Source organism: Echeneis naucrates, chromosome 23 (assembly GCF_900963305.1).
Source record: "Echeneis naucrates chromosome 23, fEcheNa1.1, whole genome shotgun sequence".
Lineage (NCBI taxonomy): Eukaryota > Metazoa > Chordata > Actinopteri > Carangiformes > Echeneidae > Echeneis > Echeneis naucrates.
Window position 1 is genome coordinate 6952075 of NC_042533.1, and position 26370 is coordinate 6978444.

General features: G+C 41.4%; 1 protein-coding gene across 5 annotated transcripts in view; it reads right to left on the reverse strand.

Moving 5' to 3' along the window:
- Positions 1-4775: 4775 nt before the first annotated feature.
- The window catches only part of wnk1b (WNK lysine deficient protein kinase 1b), a 77508-nt gene continuing 55913 nt past the window's right edge, over positions 4776-26370 (reverse strand). For 2 of the 5 annotated variants that reach the window (XM_029494718.1, XM_029494717.1), the window contains exons 14-34: positions 23784-23842; positions 23531-23684; positions 23216-23332; positions 22907-23017; positions 22748-22799; positions 22487-22618; positions 21148-22081; positions 20699-21012; positions 20539-20600; positions 20143-20199; positions 18640-18723; positions 18497-18533; positions 18336-18415; positions 17960-18238; positions 17478-17749; positions 17192-17267; positions 16969-17098; positions 16192-16389; positions 10458-10630; positions 9947-10003; positions 4776-9839 (exon numbers count right to left, since the gene is read on the reverse strand). In XM_029494718.1, the coding sequence (XP_029350578.1) occupies positions 9408-9839; positions 9947-10003; positions 10458-10630; positions 16192-16389; positions 16969-17098; positions 17192-17267; positions 17478-17749; positions 17960-18238; positions 18336-18415; positions 18497-18533; positions 18640-18723; positions 20143-20199; positions 20539-20600; positions 20699-21012; positions 21148-22081; positions 22487-22618; positions 22748-22799; positions 22907-23017; positions 23216-23332; positions 23531-23684; positions 23784-23842 (3810 nt within the window). In that variant the 3' untranslated portion in view covers positions 4776-9407. Of the gene's footprint in view, positions 9840-9946; positions 10004-10457; positions 10631-16191; positions 16584-16968; positions 17099-17191; positions 17268-17477; positions 17750-17959; positions 18239-18335; positions 18416-18496; positions 18534-18639; positions 18724-20142; positions 20200-20538; positions 20601-20698; positions 21013-21147; positions 22082-22486; positions 22619-22747; positions 22800-22906; positions 23018-23215; positions 23333-23530; positions 23685-23783; positions 23843-26370 lie in introns of those variants that run through there. The other 3 variants (XM_029494719.1, XM_029494720.1, XM_029494721.1) reach the window with 3 other exon arrangements.

Genomic DNA, 26370 nt, shown 5'->3' on the forward strand with positions numbered 1-26370 from the left:
TTCTTAAGAGACAATCTTTCCGAATATAACATCATTCGATAGCCACTGGTGGGTGTTTGAGGAAACTCTTGTGCGTAAACCTATGCATGTGAAACAATGTGAGATTACTTCAGAATGAGCTGCTCTCACTCTTCCCTGGTTTTGTGTTTCACTTCCTCTCCCCCACACACACAATCAATCTCTAAATCCTTTAATTGAAAGTGCTTGTCATTCCTGGTTGCTGTTTCTATGGCTAATGAAATGAGAAGTTATCAAAGAAAATCTGATCTTTTAGGAGAATCTTTTGGATTTATATTGTCTTACTGCAAAGTTTGTTTGGTGCCAAAGGCAGCTTTGACTGAAGACCAGCGCCTTGCTCTATGGCACTGTTGCTGTGACCTTTTGGCTACTGATCCATGTAGAGCTACACAGTGATTGTTAGTGTGCAGCTCCACCTCAGCTCCTCCAGTCTATTTCAACACTCACATTAAGCCGACACAAACAAACACACACACATTCAAAACCACGGGTGGATTGGAAAAAAAAACAAAACAGAAATGTTCAGGAATATAAATGTACACAGATGGCCATTTAAAGCTCAGTGCCATATTAATCTAGGCCATGTAAATACAGGAGTGAGAGAATCTCAGGATCACGCAGAGGGAAACAGCAGCAGGAACCTGTAATGTCTGCTGTCAGCAGCCCTCATCACTCGGTGCAAACCTGCAGTTTATACTTACGTGACTACATGATTACACTAAACATGCCAAGGTTGCAACACCATCATTACTGCAAGGGGAATAGATTTTTCTGTGTTTTCCATTGAAACACAGAGAGGGATGTGTTTCATGTCTTCAGGACCAAATGAAAACAATCTCAGGCTTTTGTTCTCACAGCAAAAAGAGCAGAGGGTCAACCATCATTGCTGCGCTCCACTGATCAGGAGCGGAGTGACTGGACTCAAGCCTTTCCTCATTCAAAGAAACAAACAGTCCTGTTGGGTCCAAACATCTTCTATTTAACAATTATAAAGGTCACCGTCCTTTTGGGAAACTTCAACGCAGCAGACAGATGATCAGGAGGAAAATGGTCGGAACATGAACCTAAACTCTTAGCCAAGGGTTTGAATTCTTTCTGAAGGGACTATAAATCTGAGCTGCATTAGAACCTCAAAATGTTTCTGATTGTTTTACTTTAGAAAGAAAAAATTAAAGAAACTGACCTCATATTACTTTGGACGCTTGGATGATTTTTTTTTTAAGATTGAGGGCAAAATGCTTGACTCACAAGGCAGCTCAGCCCAAGTAGATGGAGAAAAGATGATGGATTAATGAGAAACTAAATGAATAATAATAAAAAAAAAAAGAAGAAGAAGAAGGGAGGGGGGATCGCACACTTAAACACCAAGGACATGCCTGTGAAGGCAAAAAATGCACTAGTCACCACTGTTTTGGAAATACACACACCCACACGCACACACACCCACCCGCACACACACATACAGACCCACACACACACACCCACCCACACACTCACACATACAGACCCACCCGCACACACACATACAGACCCACCCGCACACACACACTCACACTCACATACAGACCCACACACACACACACACACACACACACACCAAGCTTCATTAAGCCCTTTTGGGAATGCTCAGTCAGCTAACAACGTTGCATCAGATATTTATCTGGATTTATAAATATTTGTGAAATCAGTGGTTGTTCCCACCAAAGCAACAACGAACAGTCCTGTATAACCAAGATGCCCATGTAATGATAAGAACTATAAGTGTTTTGTTGATGACTGAATATCCAGAGCAGCAATCAAAAAATCATGCAGAGCAATTTCACACTCTGTGTGGTATTATGAAACTGTAACATGTTTGTATATCATATAATAAAGAGTTTCTTTTGTTTTCGCCTTCATCTTTATGCAATTGTCTGTAAAGTAGCTCTTTCTCCTGATGCATCTTGCGGCTGACTGCTTATCTGTGGCTTTAGTTGTGGTTCAGATAGGTCAAATTTACCATCCATGCTCCCACAGGCCGATTTACGTCTGTTCATTTGAACATAATAATTTTCATATTGTGTAAATTTTTTAAAAATGTTTTTGAACACCAGATACCCATCAGCCTCGGCTGAGAAAATGTTTCCATGGTAACTTGATAAACTAAGATGTTGGACATGGTGCATAATTTACAATGTTAACGTCAGCATGATACAAACATCAGGGTCAGCATTTACCCTGCGTGTCATTGCTTAAATGCTACGTAAACCTCACATTAACTGGTCATTGCTTGAAGGCATTCGTCATTTCAGTGTGAATATTATCATTAAAAGAGGTTTTCATGCAGTACACTGCTGACCTGGCTGCAGTAATTCCAGATCTGGTGCCATCACAGTTTTGTGGCAGTTATTTGGTGGATATCTACTGATGAAAGGTACTTTCAGTTTATGTCATCAGTGAACCACAGCCTCTGCAGTGTGTGTAGCAGATATACATGTTAACTGTAAAGCTGCTTCAAATGTGACATGACATATTTACTGCTGCTCAAATACTACACAGCAACATTTAAAATGAGGGATAGGCTCACAGTTCTGTTTTACTTTTGGTCTCATCGTGCTGAGATGAGAAATAAAGCTGTGCAGTTTTGATGCAATAGTATTAAAGATTAATACAGTATTGGTATTCTTATAATATTTGCATAAATAAAGCGTAGAACTGGCTGTTCTCTCTGTCTGTAGTCTTGCATTTGTACCTTCTCCCACACACACGACATCTGAAGACACCCCTCCTCCGCGCTTCCCCCATCCATCTCTTTCTTCCTTGTGTTGGTCCATTGCTTTCTCTCTGAGTCCTTTAATTTTACCCTGCTATAAAAAAAGGAAAGAAAAAACACAGAAGTAAAAATAACAATAACCTTGTCTTCAGTAAGGCCCGTGATGCCCAAAATGAGCTGGGACTGGCTCCAGCATCCCCCCGACACAGAAACAGATAAGTGGTATAAGATGAGTGAATGTATAAATGAATTGATTGCTCAGTCATCACTTGAATTCATTGATACTTAATCATTCACCTGTATTTCTGGTGTAACCTTGATCATTGGTCTTCTCAGGCCACACAATGAAGTGTAACTTCAAAAATGAAATTCAACAGGAGTCTCACAGAAGCCAAAAAAGGAACCAAAAAAAAAAAATCACACCATTAGTTGGCTGCAGTAAAAATGTACCAGCATGTGGTGGGTGATCAATTTCTCTCACTCAAAGCAAATTAAATAAAAAAACAAACAAACAAACTGAAGGACATAAATACAAATGGCACTCATTCAACTTTACACATATGTGACATTAAAGACACACGTGGGAGATCTGTGTGTAAGGGGCAATGCAAAACCTTGTTCATGGTGCTAGCAGCTAACGTGGGTGTGCAAACTTGTGGTTTGATCTTATGATCACATTTTGTGTTGCTTGTATTCTTCGTAGAAACTAATAAAAGAAAAAAAAAAAAACAAAAACATTGTGGTTATAGGTGGAAAGATTAAAGAGGAAGTGTGTTTTGGCCTTAAGCTACAAGACATCTCCTGTCTGCATACCTATTAACTTTTTACTGCAAAAAATATAGAGCATTGTTTTTTTCCCCTCTAGGTCAATAATACTGATGTTTTTGAAAGCTTACTTGTATTCTAAATATCTAAAGAAAATTAATAAGACAGGACAGGTAATTTTTTTTTTTTTTTTCAAAATTTAAAAAGACAAATAGAAGCAGCTTTTCAAACTTCATTACTGTTTTCTTAAAGTGTATTTTTTTTTTTTTACACTGAAGTATTTGTATCATAGCAGGAAAAGAGCATGATGGAAATTTATTGTTAGTCTACCGGTAAGTCTCATTTTCCTTCCTCTCTTCCTTCCTCAGGCCTCCTTCACTCCTGGCCAACAATGTTATTGTGATTGTATCCATAGTGACAGGTAATAAAGCCAGGATTCACACCTCACAACAAGCTGTTTCCTGATTGGACTTGAAGCAAAAAGCTATTTGGAGGGAGACCAGTGGATCCAGCAGCGACACAGTCAATACAGCGCAGTGCTGCAGCTGTGTGGAAAAGAAAAGTACTGCACTGGTGAAAAAACCAAGTGATGACAGACAACAAAAAGAATAGGGTGTAACATCTCTGCAAATTATACCTCATTGCGCCTTTTTGTTCATTTTAAAACCCCAAAATCGAGCAATATCAGTTAGTTTCACCCTAACAGGATTAACACTACATTAAAGTCTAGTCACTCGCATTAATTTAAACAACTTTTATTTATTAAGTTTTTACAAATAAAGTAACAAATATCATTGTACTGTAGCGCAAAGCGCAAAGTTTCTTTTTTTATATGAAGCCTGAACACTCTATACTTAGTGCAAAACATACCGTTAAAGGCTGCTGATTACTCCCTACATGTTTTTTGTTTGCTTTTCTTTCATTCATTCATCCATGTGTTTTGTTTTTAATTCAACCACTTTTGTACAATGTCAAACACGATACAGAAAAATGAAACCACTGAATTAAGACAGGTGTCACTAGAGACATTAAAACTGCAGATAAAATGAGTGAGAAATTAAAAAAAATTATGTGAGAACAGAAATATAATCGACATGTTGAGAAATGTTTTCAGTAACAGTCAGAGAAACTCAACATTGTTCCACAGGAGGAAGCTACAACAAACAGCAAGAGGATGCACAAACAAATCTGTGTGTGTGTGTGAGTGAGTGTGTGTTGATCTCTTGGAGCATGAAAAGGCTTTTTTTTTTTTTTTTTTTTTTTTTTTTACATGAGGGCACTTTGAGCAAAAAGCATAAAGGGTAATCAAGTCCTTACTGTAAAACACCAACAGAAAGGAAATATGATCCTAATGTGCGAGAACAAACAATTGCTATGCTGAGTGTGTTTGTTACCAGAAAATGAATCTTCTTCTCCTACTTGAACCTCAGGAAACTTCACAATAAGAGCACTCACAACGGAGAACCCCCCTAAGAGCCTTCCACTACAACTCCAAGAGTCCTCCAAATGCAACTCTAATCTCAGAGCTTGACAGCATCCTGTAACTTTAATCAATATTGCATTGCAGCCATTGCACAGAAGGCATTCCTCTCATAGTGATTATGTAGAAGAGACACAGCAAAACATGATCAGACTTCTACTGTGGAAATCATTTGAGGCATGAGCAGCTGAAAAGTGAAAACCCAGGATGTTATCTCGCAACGCAAACAGCTCCAGTGAGTAACAGTAGGCAATTACACTCAATTTTTTTATTTTTTATTTTTCATTATTATTAGTCTTCACCTCTGATGGTTGCACTCCACTGACAGAAAGTCAAATGGCACTGAGTTGGTGGCATCATTAAAGAGTTGACAGAACTAAAGCAAAGTGGCTCAATGATTATTCACAGCTTCAACCAAACTTGCCTAATAGTAAAAATGGTGCACTATTATTCATGAGAAATGGAAAATATCACAAAGACCGAGAAAAAGCAATGTTGGGTTTTTTTTTATACAAACTTTACAAAGTATCCTTTTCATAATATTTCTATGTGAATCCAGACCACCCATGCCCAGCAAAAAACAAACAAAACAAGAAAAAACTGCTGCTAGGCTTTTAAGTGAATGTCAAAGTTTGTACCAGATGTGTTTCATTTGCAAGACAAATGAAAAAAGAAAACGGGTCTGGGTGTCAAAGGCCTTGAATCTAAAACCTCCACATGAATAACCATCACTTCCACCAACCACCATCCTCTACCAGCACAATCATCACCACCAATACCATTTGTTGGCTCCTTGAACTCCCAATGCTGCAGCTTCCAAAATCTACAGTGGGAACAGGAAGGGATCAGACAATAGTCAGACCTTCTTTAATCAATGGCAGCATTATTAGGTGAAGAGTCACTCCTGAACAAACCTGCTAACGAGAAAGTAAGATTTTACTGGCCTCATAAATGCTTTTTGATTCAAACTGTAATTAATGGAGCACGAGAACACAGTGCCTGTTACATCAAACTCTTTAAACTTAAAGGCCCTACAAACTTACTACCACCCAGCTCCTTCCTATGAGTGACAGGTTCTTACACAAAAGCACTTAGTTCAAACAGTTTGCGACAATTTCCATTGTGTATTTCTGTATTCAGTTTGACAAAAGCGATGTCACATACAAAACCACCCTGGCAGCCCAGAAGAAGCAGAGATGGCAAGTCAATATGTTAAATTATGTAAAATTTGAGTGCAATGTTTTTTTTGTTTTTTTTTTTTGTTTTTTTTTTTGGGGGGGGGGGTAATAAAAAGTTGCACAAAATCCAACATCAGGCGTTCACATTACTTCACCATCTAACTGGACTTTCATGACGGAGCAACAGTTTTATTCCAATGAAACCTATTCCATCTGAGAGTAAACTATCATCGCATCTGTGATGTTTTTTTTTTAACCAGCTGCTGTTGACTCTGCAGAAAAACATACTTCACAGTAAGAATGAATTAATGATTTGGTATCAAACCTGTGTGACATTAGTGATATGTGAAGATTAAAATGAGCAAATCGCTGTATCCATGCATCCTGTCTTAAACGTATGCTGCACCTGGGCCATGTCTCTAAAGTACAGAGTGGTCCAATCTTCAAATTCAATCTTCAACAAGTCCCTCCTCAAAATGAAACCCACCTTCCCTCTCACATGTATCTACATTTAAAACCCTGAAGAAAGGTGGCATAGTATCATGTTCTCCCCATCTTACATCCTGTTGATGGTATACACAGGCCTCACTTCAAAAGAAACAACACTGACGTCAAATCGGCCTGTTCCAGTCTCACTGCTTTACACAGCAGCGAAGAAAGGGTCGATTCAAAGTCTTAAGTTATTCCAAAGTTTTGCATTTTGAGAAAATTCCACCCAAAAAGAATTAACCACAAACGGCAGCAGCTGCTTTTCCTGCAGCCGTGCCCCACTAACCAGGTCCTGCCAACAACACCTCAAAGCTCTCCACACACACTGTGCTTACTTTAACCCAAGTCCTTGACCCCAGACAAAGAAGCAACGGGAAGGATGCAAGGCACTAGTAAGAACCTCCAGTATCAGCTGGAGGTTCTGGGGAGGGAGGGGCGGGGGTCTGGGGAAGCATGAGAGCGAAAATAAGAGACTTTTTTTTTTTTTCAAGTACATTAAAATGGACACCATTGGTTTATACATTCACATTCATCTAACAAAACCAGGGGAGAAAGGGAAGAGGAGGGCTATTTTAAAGTGTCTGATATATAAGTACTGTATTAAGAAAAAAATAGCTAGCATTACTTTATTATCTAAATATCAACTATCCTGCCGGTTTTTCCTCAATAATGAGCTTGGAGGTCATTTCAACTTTCAATTCAATCAGTTGTAAAGAGGAACTGAGGCTGCAGTTGATTAGTTGTTGGTAAGGCATTTGTTTTGGAGTATGTCCTTAGTAACTGGATGCAAGGACGTTTATTGAAAGGAGGGGTTTTCAATTTTCACATTTTTGAAGAGACTCCGTTTGCAGAAAGCAGTGAATTGAAAGTGAAAGGACCCCAAACCGTTCTCTGTATGCTTTTTTTTTAAATTTGCGACATTTCACCCTAAAACAAATGATGTCTTCTGACAACATCTGCTAATAACAAACAACAATAATCACAGTGTTTCCACATCGAGCATCGATGTGTGTGTATAACAGGTCCATCGACAGAACAGTTTTGTTTCTGTTTCTTTTTAAATAGAATAATAATCATTAACAACAATAATGATAATAATGTACATTGCAATCATTTCAACACCAAAGTTGAAACCAGCTTAATGATGACACTAAGATCTCAGACATTAGTCTACGAGTTTATGTCCGTTAAACAGCTGCTATGCCTCCAACCGTGTGTGTGTGTGTGTGTGTGTGTTGTGTATTTCCATGAATCTGTGAATGACTGAGAGTGTATCTTTTTGAATATCACATGCACTGTGTGTGTGTGTGTGTGTGTGTGTATGTGTGTGTGAGATTGCTAGCTGGGTGCAGCAGGCAAACCAAAGCCAATGAAACAAAAAATGAAAACAACAAAATGGAATCATCATAGCTGACTTTCTAAAAAACAGACAGAAACTGTACAGGGACTCTGATAGTATTCTGATAACAAGGCCACTTTTCACACTGAGTTCTCTCATGTTTGGGCTTTTTTTTTTTTTTTTTTCCTCTAAGAGGTTTCTGCTGTTATTGCTTCAAATGGCAACAGAAAGGCTGAGAGGGGGATGGAGGAAGAGGAGGAGTCGTAAAGGTGAAGAAGTACTGAGTCCATTCAGTGCTGTATGCACACGGTGGCCAAACTAAGCAGTGGAGCAGGAAACAGTTGGTTTTTGGGCTCTTATGACACACAAACACTGTCTCCCTTCTCTCCACCATCACCTGCTTCCATCCCTCCATCTCTCTCTCTCTCTGCCTTAATGGTCTGTCGAAACTGAGGAGGAACAAGATGGAGGAGTAGTCATCAGGACTTTTCTCAAGCTGACACGGCTTCACTGAGCGCTGATCTACACCTATTCTCAGTGTGCGTTAGTTTGATTTGTTCTTTGAATCCTTTGTGCTTTTAAAGGTAACGAAATACTTTTGAATACTGAAGAAAAACCACTTTGTGAACTAATCTATTTTAGGATAATAATGCAGAAACAGTTCGACATCTCCTTCTTTATGCTCTCACTTCATATCAGCTTTTCTCTACAGACTTTTATATCCCACCTCGTAATCACTGCGCTTAAAGGTGTAGACCTTTACCACTGTCTGATTTCAGAGCCTTTTGTGTACCAGAAAGGCACTTGAAATGTGATGGCCAGCCATGCTCACCTCTCATTGACCGTATCCACTGCAGCAGAAAAACTGTGTGGACTGAAGAGCTAAAGTTGGATACAGTTAAAGCTGGCCACCACATTTCTCCCCTTCAACCTCATACATTTTACATTTTCCCACCATCATTATACCGATGTGCATCCCGTCATGTACATTATTAACACCCATCCCACACCTTGTCAGAACCTCTTTGGCCTTTTAACATTGCACTCATCAGTCTTTTCATTTATCTTTGAAAATTTGGCTGGCTGTCACAAGCCCAAAGTCAAACACAGCAGACAGGAAGATCGGTTAGCTGCATTTGTATCTGTGACAGCTTCTCGCACACTTAGAAGCAGGGGCAGGTGGAGACGGCCAGATCGCACCCATAACTTCTCTCCTGATTTAATCTGTCTTCTTTTTTTTCTCTCCTCTTGGACAGGTCAGCTTCTGACATTTTAAACTCCTCACTCCTCCAGTTCCTCTTTCCTCTCCAGCTGATCCAGCCCAAAACACTCCAAACCAGTTCTGTCCAGTTGGGCTGTTGTTTAAGCCAGCCCTCATCCCCAGCCCTACGTGGTCCGCAGGTTGGGCCCTCCTGGGTTGCTGACTGACTTCTGCAGAGTGCTGGCCAGATGGAAAGCCTGCAGGGGCCCTTGACCAGGAATCTGGCCCTGTGAGGTGGAGTATGGGCCGAGGGGCTGGGAGGTGCTGACCAGCAGAGGCCCAGGCTGTGCTGGAGCTTGGTGTGGAGCTGACAAACCATGAGCCGGACCAGACCACTGTGCGCTGTAGGCAGCAGTGGGGGTGTAGTGGATGAACTGGGGAGGCTGGGACTGGGGTGGAGTGGAGGAGGCAGGGGGGTGGCACAGGGAGCCCTTGCGGACAGCCAGAGAGGTAGCAGTGGTGGGGTTTGTGGGCAGGTGGGCAGAGCCTCCAATGCTGCTGGGACACAGCTGACTGGGAGCCGAGTACTTCCTGCTGAGATTAGCTGACTGGATGACCTTCAGGGGGATTGGACATTTGACATTGTTTGATTATTACATTTAATTTTTGTTTGTTTGTGACATTTTTACAGCTGTACACACACAACTTGCAGATGTAGACCAACCTCATAGCTGTGTCCCTGTGCTGGAGCTTGCTGCAGCTGTTTGGCACTCCTCTTACCCTAAAAAAAAGTTAACTTATTGTTAATGTTTGATTTAATTTCACTTTTTAGATTAATGAAAATGTGACATTTCATTGTTGTATCCAACAGGCAGCTATAGCTCCATTAAAAAATTTCAATTAATTGTGCACAAGAATCAATAAGAATACTGCTAAAACTGCACATAATACATTTAAGGAGTCTGCAAGTCACTGACCATGTTCACACTCAAAGTGCTAAATGTAAACCTGACGTTTTACATGTTTTGAAAACTTCCCAGCCAAGAGTCTGTAAGTTTTGACTGAGGTTTGTTTATCTTGCCAGCCACCTTTTACAAACTACCATTTAAAGTTTCTGGCCTCGACTTGTCTTCTTGTTGGCAAACTAATTACTGGAGCTGGTGAGTCACTGTGAAATGAATATTTTATGCGTCAAAACAACTTCTGCTAGCATGAATTATAAACTGGCAGTAAACCTGTGAGAGGTTCATGGCGTCTCTGGCCCAGTTGTCCACCAGTTTATGGAGGTCATCTGTGAAGGTTCCTTTCCTCTGGTGGGGGGCTGACATGTTGGGGGCCAGGCACTGAGAACCCCCCTGGCTCTGGCCCAAACCACCTGAACCACTCACTGCATTCATGCTATTAGTCCCTGTGGGGAGAAACACAGACGACAGGCACAAAGGAAGTAAGATATTATTCAAACATAAGGATGAAACTGATGTAGTCTGAATGAATGCAAATGAATTTCCTGTCTTGACCATGAGAGGAGCTGTATAATGGTGATAGAGGCTGGTCAGGACGGGAGTTTGAGGGCAGGTCAACATGTTGACATGGTCCTTGAATTAAATTGTTTAGTTGTAATGATAGATATGATGATGATTCAGAAGAAAAAGTGACAAACTAATGCTAGAGCAAATTTTTAATGCACAACATGGCCAACAATTATGACAAACGGTGAATGTGTTCCAGCAAATATAAATATGTGTTTATGCTATGAAATTAGTCATACACTGATCCCTCTATAAAGCTGTCTCCTTCAAAATGCTCATAAACAGCAACAATTTTGAGCCATTGTATTGTTTTGCTGTTTATTATAGTTTCCAAATCCCACTGATGAGTGGTTTAGTTCACTTTTTGACCAGTAGATGGCACCACAGCTCTATGGTGGCAGCAGGCAGTCAGCTTTACTGATCCTCCACATCAAACTTATTATGGCAAGTTCATCAAAAAAAAAAAAAAGCACACAATGCAAACAGGCCATCATCCCTGCATCTATACAGTGTCTGTAAAGGACTACAGGACTAGTACTATATCCTCATTGTGTTTGTGTTTCTCTACTAAGACAAAAGATAGACAGCGTCACCGTACAGTGACGCTGACCTCAGCCCTGAACTATTGAACAGGGCACACACAGACACAAAATGTTTCCCTTCAACTGAGTGTGCAAATAAGGCAGATAACATGCTGACAATATGCATGTACATCTTTTACATTATTTCATTATATCATACAGACCAGAGGACATGAGGATTTACTATGAGGAAAAATTTAATCGCGCTATTACTTGCTGTCTTATGTTATTGGTGCCCCTTTACTGTACAGTACCTCAAATCCAGATAATTACATGGAGCTAATACATTTCCTTTACAGACGAATGGAACCAAAGGCCATGCTGACAAAATGAGCTCGGCTGTGTGTGTATGGTCTGCTTCTGTCAGACATAACATGAGAAGGAACATCATATGCAGGATTAACTAGAAAAGAACTAGCCATACAGAAACTGTCATGTCATGCTAAGTAAAATGGAGGAAAATAAGAATGAGCAGACACTGAGTCATGACTGACTGCAGCAGCATGGGATTCTGGGCAATGTAGTCCGATCCATAAGCCATGGCATGGGAGGAGAGGAGAGGAAGGGGAGGGTGCAGAGTGGCGAGCAGCTGTTCAAGTTAGTATGTGTTTGTACATGTGTGTAGGAGCTTGCACGTGCATGCACAGTCAGTTTGAATCCAAGATGGGTGATCAGTTCAGTTATTTCAGAGCTCTGACTGGGCTTTCTCTGATCATAATTATTTCTAAAAGAATTCAAATTCCTATTAGGAAGGCTAACTGGAATAACAGAACTGTTCTGATCTCAAATCTGGCAGAAGGTCAGAGTTTGAATCTAAAGTAAATCAGAGGGGAAGGGGAAGCATGGGAGAGCAAGTGCAAAGGATAGTGACGGGGGATGGGTGGACGGAGCAAAGATCAAAAAGAGAGATAGTTACTACAGAGCTGGTTGCAGGGGCAGACTTTTTTCACCATCTTCCCTGTGAGGCCCGAAGACAACAATTGGAGGATTGGGAGAGAGTCAGAGTTAAACCCCACCCACAACACCCAACAACCAGACACAATGCATCCAAGCATTTGAATGTGAATCAGTTTACAAACAACACTTTAGGGTTGAGTTGCCCAAGAACATCTTAACACAGATCAATACCTGTCACACAGTGCACAGTGAGCCTTGATACCAATGCAAACAGGAGATGAGAGTATGTATCTACAATTTTTAAAAGAGACATTCAAACTCTCCAGGCTGATTTTCGAGTATCTTAATGCGTCACCTTTGAGATCAGTAGGCTGCAATGTGAGAAAAGTTGAGCCCAGTTATTAGGTCTGCTATATTACAAAGCTGCCATCTTTAAACACATGAACAACTGGGTAAAGATGCTCTCTGTGACAATGCCATGACAGGAGGGAATCCTTTTGAGGAAATGCAGACACCAACCTAACGCATACTTGGTTGACAGTAACTGCAGCAGCAACAAATAACAGGTAATCCTACAATATAAATACTTTTGAATAAAATGCGTCACATCCATACTTATTTGGATATGTTTAACTGTAAGATAAACCGAGCTTTGCTTTCATATCAACAATGATGTTAACCATCAACAACTGTTGCTAAAATCATCCGTGTATAACACCTTCATCTTTGACCATGTTCCAGACTTTTAAGATGCTTTTGGGAAACCAACACTTGATGATTCTAAGTCCTCTTAACAGCTCACAAGCCTGTACCAGAACTGGGTCCAACATTGGATTCATATATACAGACGAGTGACAAACCTGAGTAAAATTAGTGGAGATATACAATGAGTTCAGAAGCTTCCACACAGATAGACTGCATGGTATACTTAAATAGTTACCATCCAGTTGCACTCAGTGGCATGGATAAAGACTCTGAACAGGCCCAGCTTATTCTAATTTTGAATGACAAGGGAAAGAAAGTGGGTGACTTTGAAAGAGGATTCCTTGTTGGAAAAAGGGTGGCTGAAACTTGGGATACGAGGGCTCAGCCAACTACTTTACCTCTGCAGGAAACACCAAACAACAGGCCTGAAAACTGGGTCGACAGCACACATTTGATGGCTGGTGCATTGCATGTGGGGAAAAACAGAAGAATGAGTCTTCTTCAGGTGGCCTAGAACGCCAGTGTGGTTGGATTGCCCCTGTGATCAGACTGCAGCTACAGCAGCAGCAGTCCCTCAGCAATTACATAGAGAGCAATATTATAACAGGGCTGCAGAGCATGAAGCCCTCATTAAAAAGATAAATGCATATTTGAGAGTTCCATGGTGCAAACACCAGAGGTGATCTGGTCACATGAGTCATCTTTCATAATTTTCTACAAGGAGGAGAATGTGTGTGGTGTATCAAGTACAGGCCTGAAAACCTGACCCATTAAATGAGGATATCAGGTGGTTATTATGCTGCGTGGGGAATTTTACTGGGATGGTTTGGTTCCACTTATCTTTTCCATCCTGTCTGACTCTTCCAAGATGACAAAGCTGTCATCAATGGGACATGAGGGGGTCAGTGAATGGTTTAATGGGTGAATCACAGTCACCAGCTCCTGACTCACTAAGTGGAGACTTTGACCTGAATGTGTGAGACAGCCATCTCCACCACCAAAACACCAAATGAAGGAATATATTTTGGAGGAATACTGCTTTATTCCTGGAGGTTATACTGTTGCAGAATCAATGCCAAAGAGCACTGAATCAAATGGTGTGAACACCTTGATGTTTAAGATATAACATGCTGGTTTCACCTGTGATTTGTCACCAGTCTGTATATCTATAACTCCAGACCTCTGTATTTCTGCCCTTATTTTTGATATATTAAATGATCTAAACCGAATTAAGTGAAACAAAATAGCATTAGGGAATCATCACACTAAAATCAGAGGTCATTAACCAAGACTTAATCCCAATTTTATGCACTTTTCCTACAAAGGATGTTTCAACACAAAATCAAGTTCTAAGCACTTAGACCCAGGTCTGTCTCTCTCCCCTCCTGGCTGTGCAGTGATAGGAAAGGTGAGGGAGAGTAAGGGTGAGGATAAGAAGTGTGGGAGGGAGGGAAATAAGGAAGGGGGAGAAAGGGTTTGAGCTGCAGAGGCTTCAGAAGCATTCTTAAACATCCCTTTATCAAGAACAAAATATTCCAGAAAAGACTACATATTATGATGATAATAATATGGCTTATGAAAAACAGGTTATTAATTAGGAATAATACATAAACAAACAAAAGCACAGTATTTAAACAGAGCTGTGCTTTCAAGTTTAATTAAAAATAAAAAGATATAACAGAATTATCATGCCATCACGTCTCAACTTGTCTTTCCTTGTTAGTCTGCTTGTTATAACAAAAGATTAAAAAGATAGAGATGGATTCAGTCAGGATTTAAATTTCAGATCCACACACAAACAAATGTATGGATGAAACAGACCAGATATCCAGCAAAAGTTCAACTGTCAACAGGTTGGGACAGAGCATTAATGCAACAAAACGAGGACCTAATGTTCATGCTACAATTGATATTTAACTTTTCAGTCAAGTTAATATTTAACATCAGTTTTAAATTTTGGAGAGAGTGATGACAACACCTCGTACTCCCCAGCAAAGTAAGCACTGGGCCCTGCTGTTGTTGTATGCTACATGAAATCAAATGGCAGGATGGAAAAAGACTGATTACTGACTGACTTCCTTATCAAAACAATGGCAGTTGGTTCTGCTGCACTGTAAACGCATATGCCAGCTGCTCTTCTCTTGCATTTATGACAAAGCGGCTCCTCAGTGGTTGTTGTCTCGAGCATTCAATTGCACTTGATGTTACCACCAGTTAACCTTGAACTTTCCTCAGGTCAACCAGGACTGCAATTGATCTTTGTTCCATCATCTTCCACAACAAAAAGTTATTTTTTAAATGCATATTGAAGCTGTCTTAGAGGTAGTTCAGTAAAATAATATTGTAATTAGCAAATAATTTCAGTTAAACAATTTTTGGTTTGGTTTAAAGTACTTCAACTTCTGAAGTCAGAAAGCTCTCAGGGGTGACCTTATGTTAAAGTAAGAGCATATACGGTCAGCTAATTAACTCTGGAAAAATATATGATGCCTACTAAATCCGAAAAGAGAACAGTTTTATTTTTTTTATTCATCAGATTTTTGCAGGCCACTGGTGATATCAGCAGAGGGTCTTCGTCCAACAAAGAACAAAACCCTCAGGAAGACAGGATGACCGTGAGTGGACAAATATAAGAGAAAAGGAAGAAAAATTTAACTAAAGTAATTAAGGATGACGAATAAAAGAGAAGAGCAAAGAAATAAGGCGTTACACACAAAGAGCCAAGCAGGGCGTACTCAGAAAGCGCGTCCTCCTGCCGCCAGGCTTGAAGGCCAAACGCTCCGAACCCCAGCTGAACTTTACACAGCCTGAAGAGAGGAAGGAGGGAGGGGAAAGGAGGAGAGTAGAGATGAGGAAACAGAAAAAGTGGAGGAGGGAAGGAAAGGAAATGCAGAGAGAGGTGGACAACATAAAGGAAGAGTAAATTAGAGAGAGGAAAGAAGCAAAGAGACAGAAATGGAATAGATGAGAGGGAGAGAGAGAGATTCAAGTGAAGGATGCACAGAGAGATAGTAACAGTCAGTTAGCTGTCAGACTGCGTTACAGAGACAGAGAGAGAGAGCAATAGACCAAGAAAGGTAGAAAAAATGTGTGGAGTGTCCTGTCGTGAGGGAGTGAGGACAAACCAACTACATGCATGTGTCTGAATACAAAGAGTGCAACGAGCTGTTTAATTTCAAAGTCTGTGTGAATTCAACTTTCGTTGTGGCTGTGTGATGATGCCAGTTGCAGCCTGAAATCCCCAGCAGAATGCCTACCTGGGGTGGGAGCGCACAGGCTGGGGACAGAGAGCGCTGCCTCGCTGGTGTAGGCCGAGCACAGGTTATCGCTGGAAGGAGATGGTTTGAGGGGCTGGAGCAGAGTGCTGCTGCCAGAATCGGCTAACCCTCCTGGGGCTAACAAAGCCAGCTGGCCAGGGTACATGGTTGGGACGCTCTGGGCGGATAAAGTGCTGCCTGGAGACAGTACAAAGCATAGGCAGGAGAGGACAGGGCAGGAACAACACGCCACAGAGAACGGAGACATACACAAAGATAACAGACAGATAAGACATCCATCACCCCAGACATTTGCACAAACCCCAACACACACAACCATACACAGAGAAAAACAGACAGGGAAAGCAGTCAGAAATTTTTAAGCTCCGAGCCTGCTCCAGAGTACACCCGCATGCACGTGTAAAAAAAAAAAAACACAAACACACATGAACACAGAGATGCATAAAAACAGAGATGACATTTCAAGTTTTAAGTTGATATAATGATGTTGGATAAAACCAAATCAATCCAATTTATGAGCTGAATGTCTGTACCAGATTTCATGGCAATGCATCCATTTGTTATTTATACTTAAAACCACAAATATCAACCATATGCCAGAAAGTCAAAGAATCAATCATCTCTTGAGTGTCTTGGAATAAAAATGGGTGCATAGCTTGATACTACTTAATAGAAGTGAAAACAAATATGTTTCCATTGTCTTTTGGAATTTGGTCAGAGTGATCCTTTAATATCAATGTTTGAACAAGAGTCTACCTGGCTGTAATGGACTCTTACTGCCGTGCATGGAGCTGGTTCTGGATGATTTGGAGGATTTGCTTTTGGTAGGTCGTCTCCTCCTGCCAGGCAAGGCAATAACTGGAGGGAGCACCACAGCCGGAGGAATCTAGGCCAAGAACAAAAGAAGAATGGCAGCTTGTTTTAAACTGTACCTAATGCTGTTTTCAGTATCTGCACCAACAGAACTGAGGCGAGTTACCTTCCCCAGCCTGGTGAAAAGACTGTCTATTTCCTCCTTTTGACGAGAGTGGAGGGCTTGAATTTCACGCATGTGCCTGGCAGTAAAAGGAAGGAGTAAGAAATAAGCTGAATAAATAGTTGACAAGCAAAAATTAAATAAATATTGAGGGTGAGGAACAAAGTTCTGGATTTCTAGGAAAAAATTTTGTGAGACTAAAAGAGAAGCAGAGCAGCCTATGAGGGAAAGAGATGGAGCAGAGGGTGTGTCTTTTATCAGACTTGAAAGAGAAGAGAGAGTAATTTACTTTTCTCTAAGGCGGTTGACTTCACGTTTGAAGTCTTCATCCTCAAATTCGGAGTCGTTGTCACTGCTGATGTAGGAATTATTGAAGGAGTTGTTGTTTAGACCTGGCAGGGAGGCTTTATGGGTGGAGTCTGGAGTGAACATTTGTCCAGGATCACTGGGTCCATTAGCAGCCTGGGCAGCAAGTGGAGGGGTCTGTCTGGACTCAAGGCTCTGCTCTTGGGCACGACTGACTGAGAACCTTCCAACTCGGGCCTCAGGGTTGGTGGTGACCTGAAGGGACGGTAGAGTAGACAGGAGTGTTGTATGGGAGAAGGAATTAATATACTTGACAGGTCTTTGCAAATGTACAGATAAAGACTAATTAAGTTTTAATTGTAAAACACATTTAGAACATTTTTAAAAGAATATTCTAACCAAAAAAAACTGTGGAAAGAAAGGCTGTTTTATTAGTTGAGCTGTACTTTCACAGACTGGATATACCTGGAAGCGTCCAATGGTAGTAGGTTTTGGAGAGGGGCAGGGGGAGGTGAGGGGGGAGGGATGGTGGGATCCTCCCAGAGTCCTTTGGGTTGGGCCGTCCACAGTGTCTCCTCGTCCTCCTCCCTGTTTCAGAGGAGATGAGGTGTCCTTGTGCAGAGTGTTCTCTGGGCTGGAGAGACTGGAGGACGAGGAAGAAGAGGACGAGGACGAGGAGGTGGTGGAGGAAGAATCAGTGGAGGGTGGGCGTTGGGCTGGAGGCTCTTCAGTAGCCAAAGAGACCTAAGTGGAAGAGTTAGAAGAAAAGAAGACACTTTGTTAGGCTGCAACCACATTTATAATGACATCCTTAGATGTGAAGTATATTCACAGCTCACACCTGAAATCTTCCAAGTCTGATTCCACCTGTGGAAGGAGGAGCAGTAGTGGACACAATTTCATCATCTAGAGAGAAAGGTACTGAAAGACAAACGTTACAATTATGAAACAGACACAGAGAAGTTTAGATGTATAACATTTATTTTACTGCGATATACATACTTGGTTGTCCCCCTGCAGGTATACCACTGTGAGAGGCCTGGGGTTGATTGAAAATGGGTTAATATTGAGCAGTGATTGAATCAGCGTATGTGGCACAATGTCTGGATGATCTACCAGAATACGGTGTGAACAAGTGGGTTCACCTGTGTGTGTGTGCTAACAGGAACCGTCTCTGGGCTCAGTGCCCTCCTCAGCTGTGCATCTAGGTCCTCTAGAGGCTGCTGGGACTGAAGAAGGACAAATACATTTTTAGAGACACACACACACAAATCAGAAAACACATACACACTCAGATACTGTGGTTGGTTAATAAAATAAACAGATAAACATAAATCAGTTCCAAGGACACATGATACCACGACAGCTGCCAACACAATTTTATCATGCGACTGTGCACCAATTTCTGCTGTTGAAATAAAGAAACTGGATTAAAAAAAAAATACATTATGTTAAAACTATTTTGTCATATTTTAAATAGATGTTCATTCAGGATAATATCTGTATTAATATAATGATATAGTATAATTAATATAATACTGTTGAATTATAATATAATTCAATAGTCACCGAGCCCCGATGGCTGGATAAAAGTCTTGTCATGCTCCAATCCAATAAGAAACTATTTCACCCTTTCCTGGTCCAACTATTACAAAGATGTATAATTGTAACATCATCCAAAATGGGCAAAAGTACTGAAATTGATGTTATTTTATTAGGGCTGAAATTTTGACTTTTTCTGTTCGCATGTCTGTATAACTGAAGAAAAATGCTTCATCTCTCCAAATGTCACTGACTCAGTCAGGTGCAGCCACGCAAGCACAGGTTGTGTTGAGGGGGTCATGAGACCTTTTATTAACATTCACATTTTAACTGCAAATGAAAAATAAATCATTAAATTCCAATCTCCAGTGAGCTTTGCCTACGGAGGGATTATCTTAATCAAGGAGGACAAGGCTCTCCCCTGAGAGTTACATAAGTGACGAGATGAATATCAGCAACTTGGCAGGTCTAATTTTTCATGAAGGGGCTACAGGTCATTTCTCTGCGTTCAGTCTGCTGCTCCGGTTAAATGGAAAGTCTATTTTTGGACAATGGCATTCACAGCCACAATAATGGTCTGGAAATATAAGTCAGTCCACCGTGTCTCCATCTGAAGTGCCTGGCTCTCAGCCAGCCTGACCGCTGCCTCTCTCTTTTTGTCCAATTATATTTCCATGCCTCCCACTCTTCTTCATCCATCCTTTATCCTTCATTATCTCTCCTCCTCTATCATATTCTTTTTCATTACATAGAATATAAACTTTAACTTGCAGTCACTTAATTTTTTGTTTCAAAGGTCTGTTATTCTGATGTGTGCTTTGTTTATTAAGATGTATTTTTTCTCCTTTGAATTAAGAGAATTTTGTGATGGAGCTGAAATCTAACATTTGAGTTTGTTTAGCAGTCACATAGAGTTAAGCTTTAATGAAGCAGAATTAAAATAAGCAGAGGCACTAATTATAAACAAATACACAGACAACACAGACAACAGAGAACTGACACAATACAAATATGAATAGCTTATTATGAATGCGGTTTTGCACTGCAATGGAGACAGCACTCTTAATAATGACCAAAAAAAAAAAAAACAACAAAAAAAAAAACACCTGTATTAGACAAGGTCCAGGGAAGGATGGCAGGAGTTCTGAAGGAGGTGAACTGGCCTAATCCCAGAGAAAGAGAGGTGATGAAAAAAGACAGAGTGGGAGAAATGAGAGAGAAAGATTTATAGAGGAGGTGATAAGAACAGTGTTCATTGGGGAAAATGTTAAAAGAAATTTTCATGCAAGATGAATTGTAAGGAGTGAGTAGAAACATGTTGGAATATGAAATATTTACATTTTAAAATTTTCTATGACTTCTTAAAGTTAAAAAATGTAGTTGTGTAAATTTTCTCAGTTAAAACATGTACATACTTTCTGTTCACATAATTAAAGAAATACAAATGCTTTAATTAGAGCTTAAAAAAAGATATATTTCTCATAAAGAAGTGTTTCACTCACCGGGACCCTGGATAAGGGAGTTTTAGATGGAGTGGTCTGGCCAAAAGATGAAGCAGGGATGACTATAAAAATTAAATCAGAAAGTCAGAAAGCAACACTTAGAAAAAAAAACAACCAACCAACGACACAGTCAGTAAAACATCAACAGTTTTCTACATACCAGTCTGTACAGGGGTGGAAATGGGAGTCCCAGGGCCTTGTATTGGAACAGGTGAACCCAGGGACCCCAGTGGTAGGCTGGAGGGGGGCTGTAGAGGATTGGTTGGCAGGCTGGAGCTCGGTGTGGTGATCGATGTGGTGGAGGTAGAGCTGGGCCCCATTGGGAATGAGGTACCTGCAGCAGGGTCAGCAGCTAAGATGTCTCCCTGGGCGGAAGGCACTCCTCCACCAAGGTCCATGAAGAGAGACCGCAGCTTCTTCTCAAGAGCTTGGATGTCATCCGGTTTGCCCTGGGACTCAGCAGATGCCTCACACCTGAAAAAGAGATTGATGGATGTTTTGTAATTTTGGTTGATAAATGAGTTTAACTTTAGAACTTGACAATAAAGTAGTCCAAATAAATAAAACAACAACACTTAACAGCTGTTACACATATCGACTGCCTCTTACCTTGCATCACATTCGCCACAGTGTGTGTGCGTCTGCCCAGGAAGGGCTGCTGTTTGTGGCTGGGAGTGCACCAATGTTGGTTGGACTGAGGGAACATTTGTGGCCACTGGCTGGAGCCCTGCAGAGGAGGTGGAGGGAGGTGGAGTGGGTTGGGAGGCAGCAGAGGGAGCTAGCTGGGGCCCTGGGATGGCAGTGGTGGGGACGGCAGAGGAGGAGAGGGAAGGAGTAGAGGATGAGGTGGTAGACGCTGATGGATGACTGGAGGTGACCTCACTCGCTGTAAGGGTGGAGGAGGGAGGGGAGGATACTAGGGCAGGAGGAGGTGAGGTGAGCATTGTTGGGGGGATGCTGGAACTGCTTGCCAGCGGTAAAGTGGAAGGTACTGAAGTAGCAATGACAGCAGAAACTGTTTGGGACTGAGCCAGGGAAAAAGCCTGGGGCTGAATTTGTGCTTGTCCCTGGACCTGGGCCTGTCCCTGGGTTTGAGACACAGCTTGCATTCCTGGCTGTGAAAGTACTTGCGACTGAAGAATGGCCTGACTCACCGCCGTCGAGGGGGGAGAGGAGGAACGAGGAGGACTGAGACATACAACTGGCACAGAGGAGGAGGTGGAGGATGAGGAAGGGGAAGGAAGAGAGGTGTCTAAGACCTGCTCCTGTGCCTTGTTTAAATTAGAAGGGACAAGCCCAGCACTAAGATCAGTAGGAGGAGTGATGGCGCTAGCCTGTGAAGGGATGGGCGAAGCTGCAGGCTGTAGAGGAGGATGGGTGGAGTGGATGGATGCCGGGGCGGTGCTGGGTCCTGTATCAAACTGATTCTGGTTCTGTCTGAGCTCAGAGAAGGCCTGCTGTAAGCTGATTGCTCCGGCAGACTGGGACAAGACCAAACCTTGGCCTGAAGAATGAGATGTTGTTGGAGCTGGAGCTGAAGGACCTGAATGAAGAAAGAATTATGAGCTCAAAAGTGCATCAACTTCATTTACACTTAGGCTTGTGGTGAAATCATGTAGTTGAGGGTTAGAGGGCTTAGAGGGCTAATCAACCACCATGAAACTTTGCATGATCACGAAAAAAAAACTGGGTCTTATTTCCACATTTCTAATTTTCATTTTAGTCAGCATAGCAATAATGTCTTCAAATGTAATGATAGTGATTCATCAATGTATACCCTAGCAGTAAAACAGGAAAGAAGAATTGTTGGTGTAATGATTGGTTGGGATGTAAATAAACCCATACTTGTACTTATTTGAGGGGAAAAAAAAAAAAAAAAAAAACTATCAATGGTTAGTTAATTCAAAAGGTCAAGCACACACGCACAGACACATGCATAAATCCTTACCTGGCTTAGCAGGAGGTGCAGGGGAAGAGGCAGGAAACATTGGCTCCTCCAGCCTGGCTTCAGGTACGGGGCTGACGATGAACCTCCGTCCTGCTGAATGGACCACTTGTGCTGTTGCACTGGGAGGGATGTCTTTTAAAAAAAAAAAAAAAAAGGATCAGTGACACACAGTATTATTATTTTTAATCTAGAAGAGAAGTTGGTAGTAGTTGGTTTTTCAAAATGTAAGGAATAGGATTATTAATTTTATTTTCTTTTTACCTGGCATCGGGACAGATATAGCAGGAATCTGCTGCTCCATGCCACCTGACACCTGAAGAACAAGACAACGTGCTGTGAAGCCTGAAAGACCAACTGCAACAACAACAGCCAAAGGATCATTTCTGGCTCCTGGGTGAACTAAGAAAGAAGTGTTTTTACCTGGCTATTTGCGTCTCTTTCCAGACCCTTCTCATCAGCATTTTCTATCACTTCCCTGACCTGTTCAATGAACGACTCCCTTTCACTCTCCAGGATGAACTCACTCTGGACCTAAATACAGACACGTGAAAACACATTCAGATGTGTGTGCATAAAATGAGACCGTAACAGAACGACAGGCTGGCGGATGGCCAAGGAATAGGCACATGCACAGCAGCACATGAAACATATTCCACCATTTCCCAGTCAAACACGGAATGTGTTGCTGTGACAGAAGAGAGAAAATAAAACAAGAGGCAGCCTGTGTACCATGATCTGAGCGATTTCCTCAGGGTTGTCACCATCCAGGTCAAACCTGAAGGTCACCATCTTCCTGTTGTGGGTCTCCAGTTGACACTCTGCAACCCTGTCACCTCGGTTGGAGATCTACACACAGACACACACACACACACACACAGAGGGAGAGAGAAAAATACATAATTACAAAGGAGGCAGAATATAAACAGATAAACATTAGATGTATTTCATTAATATTACTTCAGCTCAAGGCACCTTAACAGGCTAGAGGACACAAGTGAATTTATTTCACAATTATGATATGGGATTTATGGGATGTGCTATTACATTGAGAACATTGAGTTTCGCCTTGGAGATCTTCTCATGGCGAGACCGACTGCGCACAGAGCGTCTCTGATGACGCTTGGTGGAGCGCCCTTCATGACGTCCTCCCCCTCCTCCCTCATTACCGTCACTCAGACCTGAGGTCTCAGAGTGACCACTGAGGTACAAAGGAGAGAAAAATTTAATAAGACCAAAAAAGTGTCACAAACCTTTGGTTGAGAATGTCATACTAGTTTAACCTGTGTGCAGTGATTACCTCTCTATAGATGAGAGAACTTGAGGTGGCTGTAGCTGGGCTTGGGACAGCTCTGAAGACTGAGAGGTACATGAAAATACACAAACACACTCAGTATAGTCACCAACAACAAACTCGGCTACACCAAGAAAATTTCTAGGGATGAAAAAACAGCAGGACAGCATGAAATACAAGCAACAGTGATGAAATTAACAAGAGAGAAGAAAGCAGATTGCAGGCAGTGCCTTTATGATTTTAGAGTAAGGAGAACTGAAACAAGTTAAAATATACGAAAGAGGTTTCAGGACAAGTCACATAAGAATTAAGTCAAACTACAACTAATGCAAGACAAAAGATGCAAAGCAATAACTGCCACAAAACAGAAATTAAAGTGTCTTGTTAGATACACACAGCATCTGCTATAACACTTAGACGTTGTGTCTCATAGTTTGGGTCGACAAAAGATGATTTAGAAATAAGAGACAAATATACTGAATGAAAACTTCCACCTAAGGCCGACTCTTGAACTTTCAACCAGGAATTCAGAATCTCACATGAGCACTATTTTTTTCCCAGGTTGCCTACTGAGGTTTTGAACATGGGTATATTCTGAAACCTGGAGCTGAACTTTTGGGAATCAACAAGCACATCCTAAAGACTTTAATATCAACAAATGTGAGCACATTGAACAGGGACATGACATCCACTTGGCCGGTTTGGCCATCCAGTACCTGGGGAGGGGCTTCCATGGGAGTGTCAGGCGGGGCGGTGACTACACTGATGATTGGCACCACAGTGGCCAATGGCTGAGGCACAGGAGTGGGCACAGGAGGAGGAGGGGAAACGATAGAAGGAGCCATCCCAACAGGGATTGGCAGAGGAGAAGGCGGGGAAGCCACGACTGGTGTTGGCATGGTAATAGGCAGGGATGGCAACGGAGGAGTGTGCGTCACCAAGAAAACGGTAGAGGTAGACGGAGTTACACTGGGCTGAGAAGAGGAGGGAGGGCGAGAAAGAGTGAGAGGAGGAGGCAGAAGTGAAGTGGGGAAGGAGAGAGCAGTTGGGTAAAAAGTGAGAAAAGGAAGGGAGTAAATAGTAAAGATGGCAAAGTGGATTAACCCGTTGAGTGATCGGCTGCGTACGGAGAGAACGGCAGAAAGCTACAACCAATCACCTTGGTAACAGACAGTGAGCTGAGGATGGCCTTTTTTTTGACTGCTTCGTTTAAAATACAATTAAGACTTCACATGAAAAAATAATATGCCTTGAAGTGGATAACACACCTGTTAGTCTTAATTTATCTCCATGATAAATTATGAGAAAATCAAGAGTCCTGAGGAAAGATCCATCCATAGTTCACTGACCCATTACTCATTTGTCTAACTCATTTGACCTGCAACAAGCTATTTCTCAAGCAGCACAACAGGAAGATAGGCCAAGTCTATTAATAACAAAATCTCAAACTCTTTAATTAAACAAGAAACGTGTCACATGACGTGAAACACACACTAGTGTGAGACCATGCAGTCACAGAAACACCGTGGAGTGTGCAGCAGTTTTAAAGGCGGTGCAAAACCGAGCAAATTCCTGTGCAATGCAGATGGCAAACACTCCTTCATACCAGATCACCCCTGGGGACTACGCAGGAGACTTTACAGAATGAAAACTGACAAATGAATCAATGTTTTAGAAGTCTTGATTTGTGGACAAAAAGTGGTTTTCATCTTCACAAGGTTGTTACAAGTACAACTACAGTTATTGGCATATTCTCTGATTCTTAGAGAATGTAAAGAAAAACACAATTCTAAAGTTGGTTAAAGAAAAGGAAAAAAAAAAAAGAGAAAAAATCTTATGAGTTATGTTATGTTATGAATATGCTGTCATTTAAACAAAACTTACAGTTACAGTACTTAAGCAGCAAACTTGCTTTTATCAGTTACTGGAAGGGGACTATCCATAAATGACATTTATCATCCCTCTATACGTTACATGTCTTCTGCTGAAAACAGATTTTTTTTTTTTTATTTTGTGATACTTTGAGATACTAATTTTATAATCCTCAACAAACAACAACATGAAATATCGTACTAAATTGTTTAACTATATACACAAGATTCTTCTTTTCCTCTCGTTTCCCACATTAGCCTTTCACATTTCATCAGTTTCGACCCTGGAGACATTACCCCATTTCCATTTCCATTCATTCACGTATTTAGTGAGGTGGTTAATACAAAAGACAGCTACTAATCATCAACTCCCGGAAAAACTATGTCCAAAAATCACAAAAACACAGGCACGACAAACACAGTCACCAAGCTAATCACTGTGAAACACAGTGCACTAAGATGCAAACAAGCACACACACACATACATTAGGATAGAAACGCATACACTGTGATACATAACAGTACCTGAATCACAGCTAGTTGAGCAGCTTGGTACAGAAAATAAAGGTGCTCGATACTGGGAGATGGACTGAGGTCATAAAACTATTTTACACATACATCCGAACCATAAAAACACGAGGAAAGACACACATATGCAAAATAAAAACAGGCACGTAAAAACACACATTTAAACAAACCCAGTGAGAGACAGGTGGCATGCC